Here is an 11,389-nt window from a genome sequence, read left to right as displayed (position 1 = left end):
CATCTGGGTCCAAAGCCGGGCCTGGCTGGGCAACAGGGGCAGGTGTCCCACAGGAACGGGGCTGGACTGCAGGGTCTGGAGGGCAGGTTTTGGATGTCAGGCCTGCCCTTCAGGTTCCCCTCCCCTCAGCCCTGCGAGTGTCCTGTCTGCCCTACAGCATCCAGCAGTGGAGCTCCGACCTCTGTGTGACATCACAGAGCTGTGTGACATCACAGCAGGCAGGGCGGGCCTGCCACTGGCTCCACACTCACTGGCCAGGAGCAGCTGGAGGGAGGAGGTGGCCAGTTTTCTTGTTTGATTCAAAAGTTGTGCACCTGGAGTGTCCGTGGGGGACGTGAAGCGGGCATACTGAGCTGGGACACGATTGGTGAGACCCAGTCGGCTGTCGCCTGCCATCTGCATTCCTGGCACTAACTGAGACTGCAGGCTGCCCTGGGGGTCCCACTGTGCTAACTGCTGTGTCTCCCAGGTTCCCTTGACCCCTCTCCGTCTTTCATCTTCCGACTGCTACAATGAGATATGATCCAGAATTCAAAAAGTCCCCCTCTCACATCCTGAAGAAATTTGCAGGTAATGAGAAAAAACTACCGCAGGGCCCGTTTCAACCCAAGGAGTTAACGATTAGTTAGGAGGTTTAGACAAGAAGGCAAAGAAATTTGTCTTTTTTAAATAATATGGAAAAGTACTTTCTTTGTTTTCTGTGAAGTCTTTGTTTTCTTAAAATGTCATTGCAAAAGCCGCTGAACCTGAGGTTTTCAGCATAAGAAATATATTTAACTATTTAACAGGTGGCTAAAGGGTTAAAGATATTTTCATATGAGAAGCCAAACATACACTTCAGCTACTTGATAATTTTTATGGCAAGATTGATTTCTTTCGTTGTTGTTTAAGAAAATGTGTTTCTCAACAGTAAAAGTCACCTTTACCCACTTCTGTCCTGGGTTCCTGGGATGTGAAGTACACACTAACCCAGGCACATGGTTAGTGTGTACATACAGTGTGATTGCCATGACTTATAACCACTCGGAGAAAAATTCTAGATATGCGAGACCATTGGGGATTGGGTGCATATTTGTATGTTACTTGAATTTTTTTCTCAACTGAGCTTTTATTCATGCATGACTTTAGTAAGAAACAAAAGACAAGAAAAATGGAAGGAAAAGAATAGAAATTTGGGGTTTTTTGTTTGGCTTAGAACAGGGACTGACTCGGGGGGTTCCTGGGCTGGCCAGGGTTGGAGACGTGGAAGACACTTCTGTGTGGCAACTAGCAATGTGTTGAGACATCATGGGAGGTCCAGACAAATGCACAGTACTGGAGAGGAGGGGGAAGAGGGCAAGAGAGGCCCACAGGGGTCTCCGATGTGATGGGGAGACTGAGCTTCCACAAAGGTGGAGGTAGAGGACCAGCTGCTATATCAAAATATTCCATTAAGACAGCCAAAATGGGAAATATGTACCAAGACTTTCTCACCTGTGTAGTGACGTTAAGGAGAGCAATCAGTATGAACAAAACATATGCAGCACTCAATGAATTATTTCCTGCCCATGCTGATTGCCATTACCTAGAGCAATTCTGGGAACCCCCATCCCCTCGACTATGTGAAGGACACTACTGAGCTGCATTCCTGGGACGAGTGGAAATAGCAGGAGTGATGGGGATCCCAGCTCTGCCTGCCAGCGGTGTGGCCTTTGGTCCCCTGGATCTTTCTGGATGACGTAGAGCAACCGGAGCAGACAGGAGCAGTGCATCACCAGCAGATCCACTCTAAATTCTGTGGGAGCCACGGCAAGCACGGTGGCAATCCTCATTCTTGCTGCCTGATGGGGATGTAGGTGGGGCTCTCTGCAGCCCAGACCACACTGGAAGCAAAATCCAGCACAGTTCCCATTCCCTTAAACTGAGGGCCACTGTGCAGAGCGACTGAGAGCTCAGTGACTACAGGCCACCGGGGACCAGTCTCTGAGCCACTCTAGTTCAGCTGTGCCAAGGCCAGGCCCCTCCAGCTGCCCCGCCTCCCTCTGCCCCTCCCTGCGGGCAAGCTCAGCTCTGGCTTCCAGGATCCCGCTGTAGGAGAGTTGGTGCACTGGTGAGGAGGTTCACAGTGGGATTTCGTTCATCCTCTGACTGCCCCGCTCAAAGTGTCTGGCTGTGTGCTCCTGTGGCGACAATGGCATTCCAACAGCAGGGGCCATCATAGGCCCATTGCATCTCCGACTGGCAGGGGAGGCCATGGCGACAGTATTTGGCAAACATGGAGTGGGTGTGTTTTGGGAAAGGGAGGGCTGTGTGTGAGGGACAGGGGTTCCCCTGGAATCCCTTACTCTGAAAGATTAAATCAATCCTAGGAAAAAGACTGGAGTTCACTGGAAGGTGAGGAAGGTGGGGTGGGCTCCTTGTGGCAGGAGACCCCATCCAGCAGGGTTATTGCTTGTGGCCAGTCAGGAGAATCACATACCAGAGCTGAAAGTGTGCAAGGTGTTAAGTAGCTCACTGTGCTCAAAACAGTCACTTGCCACCTCCTCTGGCTGCGTAGTCATTATCTTTCCTTTGGTTTTTTGGTCAAAACTGGCATTAAACTTCATGTCCTTTTGATTCAGTTTTTAAATTCTGAAATAATCCTCAGCCCATGTTGATAATTATAATTCACTGTCTTCTTAAATGTGAGTTAATTACACATTATAACCCGAACTCCTAAATATCCATTGTATCGGATCTTTGTTTCCTGTTTTCTTTGTAGAGCGCCGAGCCTGGCGAGGGCTCCGCTGAGATGTATTATCTCCTTCATCATTAGAGGACCCTGCATTATTCTGTGTAATTAACTTGACATTATTTTGTTCAGAAACCTAATTCATTGCAGATCTTAGTTTCAAAGTAAGATTTGTATGATGCATAATTAAAAACATGACAAAACCCGCAACACAAACCCAGAAGTTTCCCCTCCAAGTCCCACATTCTGTAGAATTTCCAGCGGGTGGCTGTGTTCTCGGTAATAACAGCTCTGTGTGTGTCTGTGCTTTGCAGTGTGTGACATTCCTCTGTACGACATATGTGACTACAATGTCACCAGAGATCGGTGCAAGGAACTCGGGTGCTGCATTTATAAAGGCGTCTGCTATGAAAAAGCAGTTCCCAGTAAGTATCCCGGCCAGGCCTGCCCTGTACAGATGAAGCCATGGAAGCCTGGGAATGGCCTGCTTTCTTCCCCTGGGTCTCCAGTGCTGGACGTGCCTTTTGTATTGTGCCCCAGTCACATCTCTGCAGTAGGGGCAGCAGAGGGCTTTGAGGGTCTGTGGCTGGCAGCAGAGAAATTTCACTCCCAGTTGGGATAGACTTGCTATCTCATTTAGTTGTTCTATTCCCTTCTCCTTCCAACCCCTGGCAGCCATGGCTCTGTCTCTATGGGTTTATCTATTCTGGACATTTCATATAAATGGAATTATACAATATGTGGCCTCTTGTGTCTGGCTTCTTTCACTACATAATGTTTTCAAGGCTCACCATGTTGTAGCACATGTCAGTGCTTCATTCCTTTTATGGCTGAATAGTACTCTGTTGTATGAATATGCCACCTTTTATTTATTTATCAGTTAATGAAAATTTGGATTATTTCTACTTTTTAGCTATTATGAATAATGCTACTATGAACATACGTGTGCACATTTTTTATGAACATATGTTTTCAAGTCTCTTGGCTACTTATCTAGGAGTGGAATTGCTGGATTACATATTAACTCAATTTTTAAATTTTTAAGGAGCTGCCAAACGATTTTCCAAAGTGATTGCACCATTTTACAGTCTAACCAGCAGTGTACGAGGATTCCAATTTCTCCATATCCTCACCAACACTTGTTGTCTTTCTTTTTTATTATGTCTTTTGTAATGGGTATGAATTGTATCTCTTGGTTTTGATTTGTATTTCTCTAGTGAGTAATGATGTTGAGCAACTTTGCATGTGCTTGTTGGCTATTTGTATATGTTCTCTGGAGAAAAGTCTGTTAAAATCCCTTGCCCGATTTTTAATTGGGTTAGTGGTCTTTATTGTGTAGTTGTAAGAACTTTGTATTCCGGATAGTAGACCCTTTTCAAGTATATGATTTGCAACTACTTTCTCTTAATCTGTTGGTTTGTCTTTTTACTTTTTCACTTTCTTGACATTCTCCTTTGAAACACAAAAGTTTTTCGTTTTGATGACGTCCAGTTTACCGATTTGTTCTTTGGTTGTTTGTGCTTTTGGTTATAGCTTAGAAAACATTGCCAACTCCAAAGATTTACATCTGTGATATCTTTTTAGAGTTTTATAGTTTTAGCTCATATGTTTAGGTCTTTCATCTATTTTGAGTTGATTTTGTATATGGTGTGAGGCAGGGATGCAACTTCATTCTTTTATATGTAGATATCCAGGTATCTGAGCATCATTTGTTGAAAAGACTATTGTTTTTCTGTTGAATTGTCGTGGCACACTTGTTGAAAATCAATTGCCCATAAATGTGAGGGTTTATTTCTGAACTCTCACACTATTTTGATTGCTTTAGTTTTATAATAAATATTGAAATCAAGAACTCTGAGTTCTTCAATTTTGTTCTTTTTCATGATTGTTTGGTTATTACAGGTCCTTTGCATTTCCATATGAATATTAACATCAGTTTTTTAATTTCTGCAAAGAGCTATTTTGTATTTTTAACAGGGATTGTATTGACTCTAGATAATTTGAGGGATGTTGCCATCTTAATAATACTGAGTATTCTGATCTATGAACAGGGGATGTCTTTCCATTTATTTAGGTTTTCTTTAGTTTCCGTCAACATTTTGTAGTTTTTAGTGCACCAATCTTGTGTTTATTTTATTAGGTTTATTCCCAAGTATTTTATTCTTTCTGATGTTATTATAAATGGAATTGTCTTCTTAATTTCATTTTCAGGCTGTGTATAGAATCTTAGGTATAGCCAAGAGAATTGAAAGTTTGCTAGTGTATAGAAAGACAATTGATTTTTGTATATTGATATTATATCCTGCAACCTTCTTGGACTCATTTATTAGTTTTGCTCATCTTTTTCGTTATTTAGCATTTTATACATATAGAATCATATCATTTGCATATAGCAATAGTTTTCCTTCTTCCTTACCAATCTAGATGGTTTTATTTCATTGTCTTGCCTAGTTGCCCTGGCTAGAACCACCACTACAATGGTGAATAGAAGCAGTGTGAGTGGATATCCTCATCTTATTCCTGATCTTAGGGGGCATTTTTAAATGTTTCATCATTAAGTATAATGGCAGATATGGGTTTTACTAGATATCATTTATCAGGTTGAGAACGTTTCCTTCTCTTCCTAGTTTCTAAAGTGTTTTTATCATGGAAATATATCGGATTTTATCACATTATTGCTCATGTGGGTTTGCTGTCTAGTGTCCTTTCCTTTTATCCTAAAGGACTTCCTTTAGCATTTTTGCTGATGTCACCCTGAAAGTTAATTCTGGGCTTTAATGGACATCTAGTTCATTTGTACTGAGGGTAGTGAGAGTTGGAGTAAGACATAGTGCTTTTTTCTTAAAGAAGTTAATTATCCTCCACCAATCTCATCATAAAACCCATAACCTTAGCCGGAATCTTACTTGAGATTCTTTTTGAGTCCCAGGTCTTCCGCTGTTAAATGGCCTATCATATTGCTGCATTTCAGCAGCTCATTCTCTGGGATATATGACAGGTACTCCTGAGCTGAGTTCATGACACGGGGTGGTGATTTGGACATAATTTGCTGCTTTTTGCACTTGTCATCTTTTTGCTGCTGTTTTGTGGTACTGGTGATTTGACACATACATTTTACTATTTGGAAAGCAGCAGATGGTTACAATCTAGCTAACTTCATTTCCATCATAGGATTTTGCTTCTTAGAGGACTCCAGTGTCCTTAGGCACTTATGCAACTTAGTTTTTCTGAGACTTTTACCATTTCTAAAAGCCCAAAACATTCAAATCCGAAAGTATTGACTTTGTTCTTTCAATATTTTACATATAAAGATGTAAAGGACATTCAATTCCCCAGTCAAGTCACAGAACTGATCACAGTGTTTAGCAATTAATTATCGCAATTTTCTCATATCCCAATGAATTGGAGACTTAACAGCGTGATGTGGTGAAATAGGCCATTCAAGGAAGATTGCAGTTAGCAAGAGAATGCAAATCCAAACTGCTTTTTCTCCCTCATCTGTCTCATCCCCTGAGCACCTTCTCATCAGAATGGAGTTGGCCATTTTGTAAATGTTGGTATGTATAACAAACATTGTTTAAATTAATATAATCACCTCATGCCTGTCATTCATTTGAAAAACGAGTCTTACTCTTTATAGTAACTTAACTATTAGTGTCTTTAAGGATCCCTTGCCACCCCAAAAAACCCCCACAAACTCTCAAGAAATTTTCTGTACTTGAAGAGGGCCCACTGTTTTACAAGTGGGTATGACATTTTTGCATAGAGGCAAGTATTAATCCTCTTTCCATCCTTCCATTTTCTTTCTTTCTTTTTTTTTTAAGGATGGCGCAGCTCACAGTGGCCCATGCGGGGATCCAACCAGCAACCTTGGTATTTTAATAGCACCATGCTTTAACCAACTGAGCTAACTGGCCACCTCATATCCTTCCAATTTTAATAAATGAATTGTGTGGGCTAGGCTTTTTCTTAACTTCTGACTTCTTTCAAGCTTGAGAGGTTGGGCCATCTGCGGGAAGAGTCTGGGCAGTGAGCCCTATATGTGGGTTCTCGCTGTGCCCTCAAATTATTTTTCATTTCTTTGACATCTTTCTCATTCAAGACGGCGAATGAATCTTTGTGCTGTGTAAGTTGTAGTATTCAGTGACAGGGTATTATGAGTTCTTTGTGCACATAATTCCATGTTATGAAAACCTTTCACCAACTACTTAAATTGGCTGGTTTGAAGTGCACATTGTGTTATGGCATAATCTGTATTATTAAGAATATGAACTTGGGGAATTAGCATTAGATCTTTGAGAAAGAATTTGGAATTCAAAGAGAATGACTTGCCTTCATTCTTCAGTCTTGACTTAGGGTACATTATGTAACATGTCATTTCTTCTAAGTGTTTGACTTCAGTTTCTTCAGGGGGCTTGCTGAGATGATTTCCAGACTTTTGTTTAACTATATTTGGGGGAGAATTTCTCAAGATAGTCCTTAAAGAAAATAACGCTTTCTTCTTTCCTGCCATTTCTGAATGATCCATCATCATATATGGTTTATGATAAACCATACATATTGTTTCTAACAAATAGTGTTCTAGCCAGATACTGTACAGAGAGAATCACAGAGGTTCAGTCTCTGCCTCCAGGAGCTTCGCATCAAGGACCAAAAATACTTGCACATATAAAGATAGAGAAGATATTCTGACAATTGAATACTAAAACATTGTCTAAAAATGTGTCTCTCTCTAACAGGACTTCAGTCACACATAAATTCTGAATTAATTTCATGAACCAAGACACAAGATCACCCAAGGAATACACATTCCCTGGAATTCAAGAATTTGAGGTTCATCTTCTTGTCCCTTAAAAGCTCCTAATACACTCTTTCAAATAAAACAAACTTTATTTGTTCATTTCAATTCAATTCATTCAACATCATTTAAAGTGGCCTTTCTCAAGCCCTATGCTGCATCCCCCAGGAGAAGACCTGGGTGGGGGGTAGGCCACACCCAGCTCCTCCTTCCCACTCCTTCCCCAGGAGTGGAGAGGGGCCGAGAATTTATACCACCTGATGCTCCTACTCAGGGGAACATGGGAATAGAGGCCACCACCCCCTAACCGTCACCTTGGAGACTCTGGCTCTTTAGTTGGGGGTGGTTTAGAGAAAATGGAGTCAACCCAGGGCATTGAGTTGTTAATAAAGAAAAACTCAGTCAATAAAATTTGAGATTAGACTCATGGCATTTGTCTATCATCAAAAAAGCATTTTCCTTATACTCACTTTGGGGCTAACTGACCTGAGTATTGAGGGACCATTTTCAGGGAGTTAGGGGCAGGGTGAGGTACCCAGATCGCAGGAGGCCCCGTGCTGCTGTTTCCTGGAGAACCGAGGAAGGAGCCATCTCTGCAGTGCTCCCCCCAGGGGATAGTCATCAGGTGTCGTGTGGGTAGCCATGGCCACCACCCTGAGTTCCTTTCGTGCGAGCCTTCATCCATCTATGGGTGATTTGAATCCCATGGAAGGAAGTGCTCCCAGGAGGGAAGTGATGGTGGAGAGGCTGGTGCTCAGGGCTGAGCTGGGCCTGATAAGGGCAGCAGGGGCAGGGTGGAGGGCCATGGCCTGACTCGGGGGGGTGGGGGGGTGGAGGACTGCCCTTTTGTAAATAACTTGGGTCCAAATGACAATAAACAAAACTTGTGTTTCAGCTTACGTGCAGGTGTTTTCTGCCTTGATCGTGATCATTGCCGGGGCCTTTATCATCACCATTATTTACAGGTCAGTCATTTTGTTCTTTTAAACTCACATTCAGAACTTTTATGGGAGAGGAATGAGATTCGGGAGGACTCCCCTTCTTGGCTCAGTGTTGTCGGGGCAACAAGGAGCCATGGATGAGAGCCAGCTAGCCCAAAGGACCAAGCTTATCTTCCAGAGCTCGATAATAACACCAGCCAGCACGTAATGAGCAGCACCTAACACTGTCAGTGCTCTGCTCATCCCATTTCACCCCACAGCCCTCCCACAACCAGCAGGAGGGGCCTTCCACACCAGTTGTGTCTCCAGAATCCTGGCCGACGTCCCCAATCCACGCTGATCATGTCCCTCCATCCTGTGATAGAGTCATGTCATGGACATGTTCTCAGACGTTGTCTCCCCTTCTTGTTTCCATGGTGAGGATGTGCACACCCGGCGAGGCCATGGCTGCTGGCCGCTTCCCAAGGGCAGGACTGGAATTCAGCGTTCTTACTTGGGAGGCTTCCACCACAAGCCTCTCCCTGTGACATGAGTAAAAGCCACTGAGCTTAGTTGAAGCACTTGGTCCAGCAACAAGAGAAACCATTTTCCTACTCTGAGTGCTGCTAGGTGGCATTGTGAGTGACTGATCTGGCTGTCTGTATCCTGCACACAGCACATACCTCCCCCACTCCTGTTTCTGTCCTTGGGAGTCTGGATGCCACCTATGGATGGTCTGTTCATGGCATATATGAGAAACTAAAATGGAAACTCTTCTTAAGGCAAAGCATTTACCGTGACAAATTTTATACATTCATGATCATGAACCCTATGATTTTAGGGGTGACGTCCTGGTGGAGGACTGGGTGGCCCATAGAGTTTTCCATCTTTGATTTCTCTGATTGTGATAAAAACTCTCTTCCCCTCAGTCTTGTTCAAGAGAAGAGGAGAGAAAAGGGAGTCTCTACAGAAAAATCTTTGTCATCCAAGTCCGGTGATAAAGAGGAGGCAGCCTCCTCCAGTGGGAAGGCGACATCGAAAGTGTCGACTGCCAAAACATCACAGAAGAGTGGGGAGACTGAAGGGAAGGATGGTAAGACGAGGGGATTCACCTGGCTTTGGGGCATGGCACAGCTTTATTCCCTGGAGAGATCTTATCTGTGAAAGACACTCAGCAGCTGTATTGGCTCTTCAACAACAATTACACGTTTTCTTAGTTGGACAATAATCTATATTTTCCAGGTCTAGTTTGTAAGGTGGTTTCTGCCCTCAGCATGGGTTCCCTGCTCTAAAAGCTCATTTCCTTCCATAAATACCATCTTCCGTCTTCCACTTTTTCCTCCCCCTCTCTTTGCCACTCTGTCATCCACTCTCTCTAGCTGGGATGGCCGTATGGGTGTAAGAGTAAGGAGTGGTAGTGCCGGGGTGTATCTGTGACACTGCAGATTTAATCAAGGTGATTCCTGGCAATGGTACCTAATAACACCACTTCCTGTTGTGGCTCCCTGATCGCCTGGTGGTTGTGGCTAAAGAGATGTGAACCACAGTTAAGTCTTCCAACGCCTCTGGTTTCTAGGAAGCAAAGTTGCTTGCATGTTGTAACTCTCTTAGGAAGCCTCAGCAGTTGCTTGATGCTTTTCACAAGTCAGCAACTTGCCAGGTAGAGAAAGAAACATCCCAAATGATCAGCTCAATCTTAGGTGATGTTTATATGGGAACACTCTTTAGGTCTCTTATTATCCATTAGTTACAAAGACTTGGTTTTACTGGAGTAGTCGGGAAAAGGAGGAGGCAGGGAGCAGCAGCCTGCCCAAACCTCTGTGCATGCTCGTCCCTAACCGATGCTGTGTCTGTGCAAGGAGACTTTTTCCGCAGGGCACGCTGTCACGTTCTCAGGGTGCTTTCTGAAGAGTAAGGCGACAGCTATGAGAGGTGGAGACCCTTCTCCCCCCAGGAAACTGTTTCTCTCCCAGGAATGAGTGGAGAGGAGGGCAGCACAGACACATCTACCACATCTGTTTTTGAGTAACCCATGGCCAATTGGATGCCATGCAGATGTGTTCACAGACCTTGATGACATTTTCTTGGTATTGCTGAAATAGTCCACTCAAAAATACCACTTATTTTTGTTTTAAATTCAGCAACAGTGACAATAATGGATGATGAAGAAATTGAGGACTGACATCTATGAAAAGAAAATAGGAAGATTAGCAGAAGTAGCCAAATGAAATGGTACAGCTAGTGAACCACTGTTAAAATGTGTGATGGAATGACCACCCAATGAGAAAAAGAAATAAAGGTATTTTAAATGCTTCTTGTTTCATGTTGTTTTATTCAATGCTGTATTTTTATCTTAGGAGTGAGAAAGCTTTTGGAGGGGGAGAACATTACCTAGAAGCTTTGAATTTTCAATGGCAGTTTGTTACCGATCCTGGAATCAAGGCCGCTTACAGGCGATGTCACCGAGGGCCCCTTTTCTGGCTTTCACAAGGTGGGATTGGCACTCAGAGTCACAGGAAATTCAGGACTTCCCCAGCAGTAAGCTGTGCTAAGGAGAGAAGCAGCATTTGTTTCTGAGAGGCCCGGAACCCTCTGCAGCAGCTTCCCTCAGAGTCCGTCTTCCAGGGCAGAAGGCATGAGGTTTCCAGAGTGACGGAGTGAACCGTGGGTGATGCAAGCCAGCCCGGGAAGCCCCGTGGTCTGGGAGAATCTTTTTTTTTTTTTTTGACTTTTCAAATACTTCCATTAGAATCTTCACATAGTTTTGCTCTGAATGAGATAACTATAGGAAATATTTCTACTAGAGAGACCTGATTTGGGGATTCAGTCAGCTCTTTAGTCAGGGCTATACAGGACTTTTGCCTCAAGCTGCTGCATGAAAATAAGATTCATGTTTCTAGGCTATACTTTCTTTGTTGTAATTTTTCTTATGAGCATTTCCAGTAGGTATAGATTGAGGCA

General features: G+C 43.4%; 1 protein-coding gene across 1 annotated transcript; it reads left to right on the top strand.

The window, feature by feature from the left end:
- Positions 1-512: 512 nt before the first annotated feature.
- Positions 513-10,741, top strand: TEX29 (testis expressed 29; the record flags this gene model as incomplete). Its single annotated transcript, XM_081045866.1, has 4 exons — positions 513-570; positions 3,025-3,135; positions 8,404-8,473; positions 9,358-10,741. The coding sequence occupies 4 exons, from the start codon at positions 513-515 to the stop codon at positions 9,590-9,592; spliced, it is 474 nt and encodes a 157-aa protein (XP_080901992.1). The 3' UTR covers positions 9,593-10,741.
- Positions 10,742-11,389: the final 648 nt, after the last annotated feature.

Source organism: Rhinolophus hipposideros (genome assembly GCF_964194185.1).
Source record: "Rhinolophus hipposideros genome assembly, chromosome: 4".
NCBI classification, from domain to species: domain Eukaryota; kingdom Metazoa; phylum Chordata; class Mammalia; order Chiroptera; family Rhinolophidae; genus Rhinolophus; species Rhinolophus hipposideros.
Note: the sequence above shows the minus strand (reverse complement) of the source record. Positions and strands in the feature narration are given on the sequence as shown.